The 13,985-nt window shown below is 47.2% G+C and overlaps 1 protein-coding gene across 1 annotated transcript in view; it reads right to left on the bottom strand.

Annotated features, from left to right (window-relative positions):
- TTI1 (TELO2 interacting protein 1) overlaps window positions 1-13,985 on the bottom strand; it is a 48,185-nt gene that overhangs the window by 20,670 nt on the left and 13,530 nt on the right. Inside the window, exons 2-3 of the mRNA XM_059406985.1 lie at window positions 8,315-10,638; window positions 2,861-3,058 (exon numbers count right to left, since the gene is read on the bottom strand). Coding sequence (XP_059262968.1) covers window positions 2,861-3,058; window positions 8,315-10,604 — 2,488 coding nt within the window. The 5' untranslated portion in view covers window positions 10,605-10,638. The remainder of the gene's footprint in view (window positions 1-2,860; window positions 3,059-8,314; window positions 10,639-13,985) is intronic.

Genomic DNA, 13,985 nt, shown 5'->3' on the forward strand with positions numbered 1-13,985 from the left:
TCCATTTCTGTTTCCTCTACTGGAAAAAACAGAATCTTATAGCAGAGGTCACACCTGTCTCTACCAGATGCTGAAAAGATAAATGAAAATGCATTTGTAGAATGCTTGGATTTCTTGAAGAAAGGGTCCTCAGATACACGAGGTGCTTTCATTGTGGCTAAAACAAAAAACACATGTCAGACCAACATCAAGCCAAACATTCTTTACAATGCCAAGTCTGTGGTGTGAACTTGATGAATGATAATTATAAGAATGATAAGGCTGTGCTTTTCTTCCCAGAGGAGGATTTGTTGTTTGAAATTCACCTATTGCACAATGTTATTTGAGGGATGTGGATTTTTCCGTTACTGGGAGAAAGGTTGATTCATTCAGTCTGCTCCTAGCCAACATCAACTAGAACCAGAAGATCGTAATCGTGAAAGAATGGATTCACAGACAATACTAGAATTTCAAACAAGAATGGCAAATCCGGATTATGAGGGATCATGATGCCTCCCCTCCCTCTGAGTTTCTGGGTTTTGGTGTGGGGTGCAGGTCAGGAAAAGAAAGACTGGGTTGGCTTAAGAAATAAAACCGAGAAGAAAAGGCCTCGCAATAGACATCTGATCAGAAAACTGTCCTCGGGGAGGGCAAGAACTCCACTCCGCATAAATCATTCCCCGGGCCCTGTGGTAATTCCCTGACACACTAAAGGAACTGGCGGTAGTTAGATGCATCGAACAGACTATTTCCTATTATCCTGGAAGTACTGGTTTTAGTTCACCAGAGTCTCGGAGTGGAGACCACCAAAAAAGAGAAAGAATCCTGCTCCATTCCACCCTAACAAACTAATTTGGGACTCAGTGCGATTTAGGATAGTTCTGAGACCACCAAGCTCATTATGACTTGGCATTTTATATTTGCAGAGGAGATTCTAACAATTTATTAATCCTTCCATGACCTGAAGCTCCAGATTGGGCTTGTGAATAAAACAACAGGCCGGAGCTTCGACTAGCCTGAACTCCCTTCTCCTTTATCATATAAATAGGGAAGAAAAACACTGAAATCTCCTCCCGCCAATAAATAAATGGACAAAGCATATGAATAGACAACGGGCACAAGAGAAAAATCGTCGGGAAAGGAACATATAGGAAAACGTTTGACCTTGCCTGTAATCGAAAGAAACACAAAGTCAAATATCGAGAACCATTTTCCATCTATTAATTCAGCAAGAAGTGAAAGTCAGAATGGCCAACGTTGGCAAGGCTGTGGTACCACCAGTGTTAATCCCGCGCTGCTGAGGGAAGGTATAAATTGACACAACCTTTCTGGAAGGCAATTTGGCAAGCATAAAATAACGTTCATATCCTTGACCCAGAAATCCCACTTCTGGGATTTATAAAGAAATATGCAAAAAAAAAAAAAAAAAAAAAAGGGAAAATGTCACGTGCACAGAATCATCCACTGCCGCACTGTTTATTAGAGTGAAAAGCTAGAAGCAACTCGAACTTCCCACAGGGGAATGGGTACTTAGTAGCAGCTATTAAAACATTAATTATGAAAACTCTATAGCAACGTGGGAGAGTTGCTGATTATATAGCTAAGTGCAAAAAGGGTATAATGTATTTAAACTGTAGCTGGAACCACAGAGCAATAGATCTGCAACAAAAAAGAATGGGATAAAATCGCACAAAAAATGAGGGTGCTTACTGGGTATTTACCCCAAAGATACAGATGTAGTGAAAAGAAGGGCCATCTGTACCCCAATGTTTATAGCAGCAATGGCCACGGTCGCCAAACTGTGGAAAGAACCAAGATGCCCTTCAACGGACGAATGGATAAGGAAGATGTGGTCCATATACACTATGGAGTATTTTGCCGCCATCAGAAAGGACGAATACCCAACTTTTGGAGCAACATGGATGGGAGGGACTGGAAGAGATTATGCTGAGTGAAATCAGTCAAGCAGAGAGAGTCAATTATCATATGGTTTCACTTATTTGTGGAGCATAACAAATAGCATGGAGGACATGGGGAGATGGAGAGGAGAAGGAAATTGGAAGGGGAGGTGAACCATGAGAGACTATGGACTCTGAGAAACAATCTGAGGGTTTTGAAGGGGTGGGGGGGTGAGAGGTCGGGGTACCAGGTGGTGGGTATTAGAGAGGGCACGGATTGCATGGAGCACTGGGTGTGGTGCAAAAATAATGAATACTGTTACGCTGAAAAAATTAAAAATTAAAAAAAAAAAGAAGAAGTGACAAGAGATGAGATAGGAAAGAAGGCAAAGGAATCCTCAGTGTCTCTCTGAAGGATCTTTAGGTCACCAGAGGAGGGACCTTGTTTTTAAAAAGAAAGGAAGTCACTGAACTGAATAAAGCAGGATGGTAGCAAAATCAGTCCTGATCATTAGTTTATCCTTGACTTGCATTTTAGAAGGATTACCTTGGTTTCAGGGAGGAGTATGTATCAGATCAGCTCAGGACTGATCTGACACAAGTTAACAGTGATTTGCTAGGGGCCCACAGGGGAGTCAGGAAATCAGAAGTAAAAGGACTCCGCATACAGTCGAGGGAAAAGGTAGCTTGGTTTAAGTGAGAGACAGAGGTAGGCCTGCAGCTGAAAAGCATGCATCCCCAAATTGGGCACCACCTAGGGCATGATTCTTGAAAGATGACAATAGCCCAGACTTTTATTTATACATTCAAATAAATGAAATATACTTTTCAAATTAAAAAAAAAAAAAAAGAGGGTGATTCTGCTGAGCATGGTGGGGTTAGGAGCAACTTTTCTGATTTCCAAACGTTTTGTAATGCGATCTCATTCTTATAATAATCTGCTTCAAAAAGAAAAAACTGGCTAAGCCAAAATAAACAGTTACCTTCTTCATTATCAAAATCTGAGACATTGCCATCTGCCACATCCTTTTCTTTGAGGTAGTTCAGCAAAAATTGTTCAATGTCTTCTGCTGTGGCGGTATTCTCAGGAGCTGCTGGTTTTTGGCTCAAATGACTTCCCTCCTCCCCTGCACTCTGCTCTTGGGGTTGCCCGAGATCACCTGTGTCTGGGAACCACTGGGCTGAAAATAAAGTGTTATAATGATCACCACAGTCATTGACAATAGGCATTAGCACTCTAGCAGCAGAATAAGCTCTTTGCTATGGCCTACGTGTCCCCTCACGATCCAGTCCCTCCGTCCATCTCTCCAACCTCATCTTCCAGCTCCTCCCAGTTGCCCGTGAACCGAGCATCTTCCCATTCCTCTAATGGGGCAGGTGTTTTCCGACCCCAGAATGTTTTGCATATACTCTTCTTGCTGTCTGGACTACTTTCTTTTTTTTTTTTTTTAAAGATTTTATCTATTTATTTGACAGAGATCACAAGTAGGCAGAGAGACAGGCAGAGAGAGAGGAGGAAGCAGGCTCCCCGCTGAGCAGAGAGCCCGACGCGGGGCTCGATCCCTGGACCCTGAGATCACGACCCGAGCCAAAGGCAGCAGCTCAACCCACTGAGCCATCCAGGCGCCCCTGGACTACTTTCCCTACGACATCACATTTGGCTAATTCCAATTCAACTTTCATGTCTCAATATACATAGAACTTGCCTAGAAAAGCCATCCCTTGGCTTCCCAATCCAATATAGGTCCCTAAAGGCTCTCTTATAGAGTACTATCTTCTCTCCTTTCATATTAACTCATCATGATGTATAATTACCTTTATCTTGAGTATACTGTTTAGTGTCTACATCTCCCACTGGACTCTACACTCCACTGATTGCCACTGGAATCCAACATGCCCAGCATGGAGTGGGTGTGCCCAAATATATATGCTGAATGAGAAAATATGCAAGAGAATACATACAAGTGACAGAATTCTGAGTACAGGGTGCACTCCTCATTAGCAGAAGACCGGCTCTATAGTCTTGGAATAGACACAGCCCCTCATCTGTATTTCTGATACATGTTCTCTCCAAAGCTTTTCCTTCTTCAGGCTGCTCCAATACTTCTGATGTGTCACCACAGAATAAGGTTTAAACATCACTGAACCAGTCAGTGGTTTTCAAACTGTGCCTTGAGGAGCCCTAAGGGTTCTGCAGGAGAGTCTCGGGGCCACAACAGGGAGGGCCCCAAGGGACAGCATGCTAAAGGGGGTGGGCCCAGGGCGTCTGACTCCCCTCTAACCCAGCAGCTCTGATTTCAACTCTTTTTATGTACTGGGTTTCCCCTAGGGCTTCATCTCAAAAAAGGCTCTAAACACTTAAAAGAAACAACAACCACCACCACAAAACCCCAGAAAACCCCAGTGTGAATTTTCACCCTTTTACAGACAGCAGGAAAAATGCCTCCGATAACCTTTAGCCCCCACTAATCTCATTTCTGTCAAGGAGCGCGTGCACAGAGCAACAGCAGACAGGAGATGCCAGGACCAGGCAAAGGGGAACCACAGAGAGCGAATGCTGGGTGAGAGTCTTGACTCCAGAGCCTAGAGGTTCTACATGGAGGGGACCACTTAGGCCATTTCCTCAATGCACCACCCCCGCACGTAGGTCAGGCCCTAGCAGACTCCAAGGGATTGCATTACTGACGTGTTAAAATCAGGACTTAGCATTTACCATGATCAAAGTAGATACGCTGCAAAGATTTCTACATTGAGGCTAGTACCAGACACTGAAGTCTTTGCTTATGAATGGCTTTTAAACATATGAAAAGCAGCTCAGCCTCACTCTTAGTGCAAATTAAACTATAATAAGGTGCTATTTTTGTCCTATTGGATAAGCAAGGATTAGCAAAAGACTCAGGAACATAGTCGAGAGGAGGGTGTGGAAAAATCAGCTCTCTGCTCCACTGCTGACAGGAGTTTAAATGGGTGCAAGTTCTTTGGAGAGGACCCTGAAAGTCTCCATCCAAAATTGAAATTTGGGGTGCCCAGCTGGCTCAGTCTAGAGCACATGACTCTTGATCTCAGGGTTGTGAGTTTGAGCCTCACTGGGTACAGAGATTACAAAAACAAAACAAAACAAAAAACCAAAAAAACCCAGATTAAATGTACTGTCCTCTAAGCCAGTACTCCTTCATAGGAAGTTACTCTATTGATATACTCTGACATGTTCAAAATGACCTCTAAAGATAATCACTGCAGCATTTTCTTTCTTTCTTTTTTTTTTTTTTTTTGTGGTGGCAAAAGAATGGAAACAACCAAAATCTGCACCAAGAAAGGACCATTTAAGCAAACTGTGCACAGCTGCACAACAGTATCCTAGGCAGCCACGAAAACCAGGTGGCAGCCGTCCACATGTGGCTGTGGCACAGGCTCTCAGTGCCAAGGTGCATGGCACAGACTCTTCCTTGCTTTCAAAGCTACCCTGTTCTCGTTGCTGTGGGTACTCAGCAACTGGCCGGAGGTGCTCAGCGGTAACCACGCTGATCGTTCCTGCCCTCACTGTGGCACTTAATGTTTTCTAGCCAGTGAACACTGCTAATTAGGGTGACTCCATTTCCTGAAACATGTGCTGGGTCCTCTGAAGACTTTCTAGACGGTCTCTGAGACCACACTTCCATTCCCATTTTAAAAGAGTAGCCAGCAGTTAAGTCAAGATCTCAGGGTTGGGGCGCCTGGGTGGCTCAGGTCATGATCCCAGGGCCCTGGGATCAAGCCCTGCATTGGGCTCCCTGCTCGGTGGAGAGTCTGCTTTTCCCTCTTCCTCTGCCTGCTACTCCCCCTGCTGTATTCTCTCTCTCTCTGTCAAATAAATAAAATATTAAAAAAAAAAAAAAAAAAACTCCGGGTCGTCAGATGGAGCCCCATGTCTGCAGGGAGTCTGCTTGAGATTCTCTCTCCCTCTCCCTTGGCCCCTCCCCTCTTCTCTCTCTCTCTCAAAATAAAATAAAAAAAGAAGAGAGTGGCTATCAGTTAGACAACTTGAAGGCAAACAGAAACAGCAACAGAGTGATTCACGTGCAACTGACCAACTCTCCTTCAGCACTGCTCACCATTCCAAATGCAAGTATATTTGGGGTGATTTCAACGCTTTCAGGAAAGCCATCTTCCATCTTGCTTCTTTCCCTAGGATGTCCTCAAGTCAATGTTACCCATCTTCCTTTTCTCTCTACAGTGGAGATCCTTCCCCTTTCGCTTCAATTAAAAAATAATAATAAAAATAAAGTGCTACACAGGGTTTCTTCTTTCGAGGTGACCAAAGACATCAGCAACCCAAGACAATTCAATTTTCAAGGCCCCAACTGAGTTACCTCCTGAGAGCATATACTTAATAGGCCTTTTCTCAATATAGCTTTTTTTTTTTTTTTTAAGATTTTTATTTATTTGTTTGACAGAGATCACAAGGAGGCAGAGAGGCAGGCAGAGAGAGAGGAGGGGAAACAGGCTCCCTGCTGAGCAGAGAGCCCAACGTAGGGCTCGATCCCAGGACCCTGGGATCATGATCCGAGCCGAAGGAAGAGGCTTTAACCCACTGAGCCACCCAGGCGCCCCTCTTAATATAGTTTTAAATTTCAAACGGACACGTAGTCTAGTTCTCCAAAGCACTAAAAGTGGAAGTCTGCGCTAGCTTCAGACCATGGAAGCTGTCAGCCAGTCTCAGCAGCGCTGCCGCGAGGGCAATACCCAATCCTTCTCAGTCACTGCTGACATCTCAGTGACTAGGCCAGTCCAGAGACTTCCAAGTCGTTGCAAAATAAAATCCAAACTCCTTCCCTTGGTCTAAAAGGCCACGCGGGGCTTATCCTTGCCTCGCCTGACCTGCCAGCTTTATCTCGTATCACTGTCTCCACAGTGGCCTCTCTCCCAGGCTCTGAAGTCCTTTCTTTCCTCCACATCTTTGTACCTGCTTCTTTGACCTGAAGGTTCTTAAGAAACATAAAAAGGATAGGACAGCTCCACATGTACCAGGGGGCCCTTCTCAGCCTTCAGGTCTCAGCTCCACTGTTGCTTCCTCAGGGAAGCCCTCCCTGACCACGCGACTGAAAGTATCCTAGCCCTGTTCCTCTGGCGTCAGGTTGTCTGTTTTCTTCACAGTGCTTATTAGACTCTGAAATGAACGTGTTTAATAATTTACTTGCCATCTCTTTTGCAGGAGCAAGAAAACTGCATGACTGTATTTGCCTTGCTCACTGCTATATCTTGATGCCGAAGCACAATGTCTGGCACATGGCAGCCGCGCTTTAGCAAAGGAATGAATAAAAGAACATTTAGACGGCACGGCGAGTGTTTACGAATGAATGAACAAACACTGGAAATGGTGTGAGGTATAGGGTAGATGACAGTCTCTGTCCCAGCCGCCCGTCCTTGCTGCGACAAACTTTCTCACATGATCTTGGCTTTCTTGGCTGACAAAATGAGGTCAGGAACATTTCCATGTACCTTTGAGGCTCCTGGTACTGGAATAAATTCTAGAGATACGGTCTTTGGATAGCTCGTTATTTTTTTCATTCAAGGACCGACTATCTCATTGAGAGATTCTTTTTCTTATTGTCCCAAACTTTGCCATTTTAATGGTTTTTAACACCTCCAACAGACACCCAACAGGATCAAAAGGAAGGAGAGAAACTCAAACCACCTCATACAATTAAAAGGTTAAAAACGTTTCTACGGGCGCCTGGGCGGCTCAGTGGGTTAAGCCTCTGCCTTCAGCTCGAGTCACAGTCTCAGGGTCCTGGGAAGGAGCCCCACATCCACTCTCTGCTCAGGGAGCTTGCTGCCCTCCCGCCCCCGTGCCTGCTTCTCTGCCTACTTGTGATCTCTGTCTGTCAAATAAATAAATAAATCTTTAAGAAAAAAAAATGTTTCTAGACCTCTGTCTAGTATGGTAGTCACTAGCTACATGTGGCTATTTAAGTTAAAATAAAGAATTCAGTGCCTCAGCTACACTAGCCACGTGTACCTAGTGGCTACTGCAATGGACAGAACATATATAGAATATTTCCATCATCACAGAAAGTTCTAGTGGGCCGTAACGCTCTAGCTCATCTGCGGACTGAGTAATTCCTGTTATTCCCGTTCTCTATTAGCACAGATACTTCCAACCCCACGTATTGTCAGAAGCAGTTTGGGATACAGAAAAGAACAAGACTGTCACAATTCCTGACTTTACTCCTTATTACCTGTGTGACCCTGGTTAAGTGTGTGTTATACATACACATTAAAAAAAAAAAAAAAAAAAAAAGGGCAGTAGAACCCTGGCATAACCTGTAGGGCTGGACCAACAACTATTCAAATAATGTCCTCCATAGCATAACCACACACAAACAAAAAAGAAGATTAGGCAAACAAGGATACCAGGCCTTCCCCTAGATTAGCATTAAAAAGGGCTCTGACTGTACCTAATGCTGCCAGCAAGGCATGGAGGACACCCACAAAGGAAGTAGCTCTCTTATCATAAAATTGGTCCAGAGTGGCCAAGATATCCTGAACCACATCTGCCACCAAAGGAAGCAGGCTAGCATCCGAGTTCCACAGCATGACTTCCAAGACCTTTGGGGTATGGGGGTGCAGAGACAGATGACGCAGATTTAAAGAGATCCCATTCACCAAATAGTCCGAATTTTGACTGATTAGGTGCTGCGGAGAGTCGTAGCCACAGGCGTGGCAAATGTCCAGCATGGCGCCGGTAGCTGCCTGACTAATGAGCAGGGTTTGGTCCCCAGCCTTCTCCAGGACTGGATAGAGGGCTGACATCAAGAGCAGACGGAAGTCTTTTCCCAGTGCATACGCAAAGCGGCCGATCCCTTCCAACTGGATGCATATTTGCCAGATGTTGCTGTTCATGGAGCAGATAGTGGGACCTGGCTTTGAGAAGGCTGGGAAAGATGTGACTTGGCAGGTGTGTGCAGCAGATGTGATGGCCTGGAGGCCTGACTGCTTCATTGTTAGCTCCTCTCCCCCTTCCTCAGATTCGATGCAGGTGACCAAATACCAGTTTTCTTGGCTTGTGTATTCTTCAAGTATAGTGGTCACGATGTCTTTCAGTTCCTCTGGGCTTGTTTTAATGTGGTTTTCGTGAAGATTCTCCACCTCCAGCCCAGCAGCCCCCACAACCAGCTCATTCAGGATCATGGCAGCTTGCTTCCGGTAAACCACGGACTCGTGGTAGAGCTCCATAAAGTGATCGACGAGCAGATAGAGGTCCCCATAAAACCCGAGGAGCTGACACAGCTGCTGCAAAAGCAGGAAAAGCCTCTCGTCGGTGAAGAAGCGGAAGTACCTCCTCTGCAGCAGAGCCGCGCTCTCCGGAGACGAGCTCAGACCACCAGAAGGCCGGCGCCGCTCTTCGACGACCTTGATGTCGGCCACGTCCAATTCCAGCACTTGGATGAGCGCTTTGGAAAGGCGCTGAAGATGGGCCGCAGAGCGGAGGACGAAGTTCACTTCGGGACCCAGGAGTTTCAGATAACCGAGTAACAGGGAGAGAGTAGAGAATTTGCCCTGATCGTCCTGGGAGTTCATGAGGCGGGGCAGTGACGTGGCGAGGGAATGGAGGTTTTCTGACAAGATGTCCGCAAAGGCTCTGTTGCCGACCACTACTTTCCGATCTGCGAAATGTCTCAGAACTTTACTGCACTGGGTTTGGACCTCGGGACTCTCATCATTTACTAGACCCACCAAAGCCTTCAGAAGGTGTCCTGCCGAGCCGACCAGGGACTGACTGCACTTCAAGAGAAGGGCCTCGATGAGTTCTGTCAGGGCTAGCCTCACCTTCCAGTGTGGATGGATGGAAACACACTCAGTTATCTTTTTAATAAGGACGGTCAGTTTGTCGCTGGTGTTTTTTACCCACTTGGCTTCCCTGTGAACCATCAGCTCTGCGACTCTGGGCTCCACGGAGGCAGGCTTCGGTTGGGTGTCGGAGGTCCTTTCGAGATGTTTGTCAGCCATAATGAAACTCACTGTCTCGTAAAAGATCTTTAGGGAAGACACGACAATGCTGTGCCCTTGCTTAAAGTCTCCCGTGATCACCCGGGTCAGTGCCATTGAGATTCCAGGTAAAAAAGAAGCAAACAAATCCCCCAGCTGTTTCTGTTCAAGCTCATCCAGGGACCTTGGGTGGTCCTGACAGTCGCACTGGAAGAGGAGAACCTGCAGACATTTTAAGGCAGCCACTTTAATTTGCTTGGATTTCTCCTGTTCTGCGAGGTCCAACAGTAAAGATACGGCAAATCCTAACCGAGGCAGGATGGAGGGCTCGTAAAAAGCCAGGATGGTGTCCCCGTAAGCCGAGTGCATCAGCGTGCTGAGGCCCTGGATCACGGCCAGCTTCAGCTCCTCGGACACAGCCGCGGGCTGCCGGGCGCTGGGCGAATACAGGCACGCGGAGAGCTCGGAGAACAGCTCCTGGAGGAGCTCTCGTTCCCTCACGCAGGTGGAAGAGAGGACGAACGTGAGGCATTCCACCACGCTCTGGATCAAGTGCTCTCTCTTGGGACCCGGCGTCTTCAGCGCGAACCGCAGCGGGAAGAGGACGTACTGCTGGAGCTCCTGAAGGGCCGAGTCGCTCACGGCCTGCAGTTGCGCGCGCAGGCGCTCCACCGTCTCCACCGTCTGCGTCTTGGTGAGCTGAACACAGACGGGGCGCAAGGCCCCGAAGGCCTCCTCGGGAGTGTCGAAAACGGCCATCGCGCAGCAGCCTCCTTCTCACTGCGGAAGCATCCTGCAGGCCGGAGGAAGAAGGCTTTTCAGTGAAGGTCAAGCTCAGAGCAAAGACAAGGCGAACTTGCTTTCATTCAACCACAGACACTTCGTGGGGGCCTCTGGGCCAGGCAGTGCACGAGGCGCCTGGGGAGCAGCAGAACTGAGAGAGGTGGCTGACTGCTCTTCTCGGGGTGGGGGTGGGGGCCAGTCCAGGGAGGGAAGCAGCTTGACGGTTACGACACAGGCTGCTAAGAACTGGGACCAGCCGGTGCTCACGGACCTGGGTGCTCACGGTCCTGGGTGAGTGCGGGGGACGCATGCGTCAGAAGTCTGCGAAAGCCAGGGGAGGGGTCACAGGAAGAAGATGCTTAAGCCAGACTTGAGGGAGGAACAATAGCAGTCTGTAGGCTACGCTAACAGAGTTTGGATCGCTAACAGAGTTTGGATCGTAACCTGTGGTAGGAGTGGAGAGCCACTGAAAGTTTTGTCTTTTTTTTTTTTTTTAAAGATTTTATTTATGAGAGAGAGAGTGCATGTGCACACAAGAGTGCGAGGAGCAGCAGAGGGAGAAGCAGACTCCCCACTGAGCAGGGAGCCCGTGTGGGACTCTATAGACAAGGACCCTGGGATCATGACCTTTAACTCATGATCATGACTTTTAACTGACTGACCCACCCAGGCATCCCAGTTTTCTTTTTCAAGTTGAGGTATAAGATTCATAGAGTAAAATGCACTAGTCTTAATGTACAGCTCAGTGGATTCTTGCGAGGTAGAGATCTACACAACCATCATCCAAAACAAGACAGAATATTTCCAGCACCCTGGAAGGCTCCCCCAAGCCCTTTTACAGTTGATTCTGATTTCCCCTGCCCAGTGGTAACCTCTATTCTGACTTCTATGACCACGGGTTCATTTTGTCTGCTCCTGTCATGGAGAGGTTTTTAAGTGGAAGTTACAGGATCAGCTTTATGCACGGAGAAGGCCCCCTGGCAGCCAACGATATGGGAGAAGAGTCAGAGCTGGGTGAGACCAAGAGCAGAACAAGACAGGAGGGAGTGGCCAGAGAAAGGGGAAAATCGGGAGCACACACCGTCACAGAAATCATGGGTGAAGACAGAACCCAGCAGGATAGAAAGACGGGCCAGCAGGCAGGCAGTGGAAGGAGATAGGTTTATAGGTGAGCAAAGGAACTGAGCAACTTAATACCGGAGAGTCTCTTTCCTTTGTGTCATAGGCTGACAGTGAACAAGAAGGGGGAGGGCGGGGTAAACAGAGGGTTTGAGGAGAGAAATAAAAGTCTCCAATATTTCCCTTTGGGGAAGCAGAGCATGCTGGGAAGACATAAAAGTGTGGCCCAAGGGTACTGAGGACTGAGCTAAAGCTGGAGACCATAAACGAGTACAACTATAAAACGCTGGCACTGGAGGGAGGTTAGAGATCGTCTAGTCTGGTGGGGTCTGTCAGTCCGTCTGTGTCTCCCAATCTCTTTCTTTCTCTTTTGGCTCAACTTACTGGGGGCTTCTGAACAGATGATGCCCCTTCCTCCAGATGAACCCTTCAGAGCCCCACTGACTACAGGGCTGGCGGGCAAGTGGTGCCTGGTGGGTGTGGGCAAGACCTGCTCAGCCCAGCGAGAGAGAGTCAGTGCCGGATTTTCTTCCTGGGTCAGGAGAGGGCTCCAGGGCAGCAATCAGGCTCTAAAACCCTGGAGAGAGTCTGGTCCACAGAGCCTCACGGTATTCTGCAAGGGAGGGCAATATTGGTCACTGTGAAGCTTGCTAGGGGATATCTCTTGGTCTCTGATCCCCACCAAGGGAGAAAACTCAAATCTGTCCTATCTCAGGCTACTGAAGGCAGAAGGCTTGGCCAGGGATTACTGTCATCCCACTGGCACCAGCTCACACACACGTGAGCTGGAGGCCGCTGTGCCGTCCCCTGCTTGAGGTCCTGTAGTTGGAACACCAGAAGGGAAGGAAGATAGCCAGTTAACGCAACCCAGGAGTCGGAGGCAGGAAAAGCAAGCAGAGCACTGTCTGAGGTGGTGAGTTTTAGACTAACAGAACCACTAAGGGAGACAGACAAGAATTGGAAAAAATAGTAAGAGCCATAAAAAAAGTCTGATCACAAGGCAAATGATATCTTTTAGGATGTTAAAAACATAATTTTCCACACCGAAAAAGCTCAAGTGATGGTATTTTTTTAAAAAAAGACGGTTAATTACCGAGATCCAATCAGCGGCCTGGAAGACCAAGGACAGCTACTTTAAAACTCAGAGCAGAAATACAAAGAGACGGAACTCATGAGACTTGGAGAACCAACACGTAAATAAATAGCAGGGAATTCTGGAAGGAGAGAAAGGACCAGATGGAGGAGCCAGAACAAATAAACAAATGAAACATTTCCCTGAGCTGCAGAAAGATTTACCTGGAGACTGAAAAGACAGAAGGACACACACCTAATCACACTCTGGTAAAATTCCTCTATGCTAAAAGAGACCGAAGAAAATTATACATACATTCAGGAAGAAACAAACAAATAACTTAGAAGAAGACCAGGTCTGGCTTTCTCATCTGCAACAAGGGACATCAGAAGACAACGGAATAGCATCTACTGCCTGCAAAGGAAGGCCTGTGGCCCCCAAGTCCTATACACAGCCAAGAGAGACACCAGTCAGACTGTATGAACAAGAGCAAGGATGCAGAGAGGGCATGACCCACACACCCTCGGAAGGAAAGTACTTGAGAATGGATTCCATTCAGATGAACAACTCAAAACAGAGACCTAAAACGGGAAGATGAACAAGGAAGGAAACCCTGTTAGCATTCTCTTAGCGTGGAAAACTTATTTCAAATAGAATGTTGAAGTGGAAGCCCACCCAAGGTAGAATAAATCAGAGGGTCTGGTTGAAGCCGGAGCGAAGGCAATGGCCTGGGGCTCTACATCTCTCTTATCTAGCTCAGGAGTTTCAAGAACACCACCTGGACGCCCCCCCCCCCCCCCCGGAACTACGCTCTCAGATTCTATGACACAAACAACTATAGAGCTAATGAAGTGGGAAGACACAGTACATCCCAGACTGAACTCAGCTCGACTGTTGGTGCCCCCCTGGTGATGTACGGCCTTCCCCTGAGCTAGAAAGCTTAGCCTCTCTTTCTCCCGCCTCCCTCTTAATGCCCCCATTCTCTTCAATTTCATCAATGCTACCCCTTCAACATCTTTCAAAATCTGTTGCTGATGATAACCATCTATTAAACGTTGGACTGCCTGGAACGGTTTCCTCCAGGGCCCCTGGCCTCGCGGGCTCGCCCTTCTTGGGTCCACATTTCACAATGACGTGTACGTAATCTTTCAAAACAAAAATCTGAT

Source organism: Mustela nigripes, chromosome 7, assembly GCF_022355385.1.
Source record: "Mustela nigripes isolate SB6536 chromosome 7, MUSNIG.SB6536, whole genome shotgun sequence".
NCBI lineage: Eukaryota > Metazoa > Chordata > Mammalia > Carnivora > Mustelidae > Mustela > Mustela nigripes.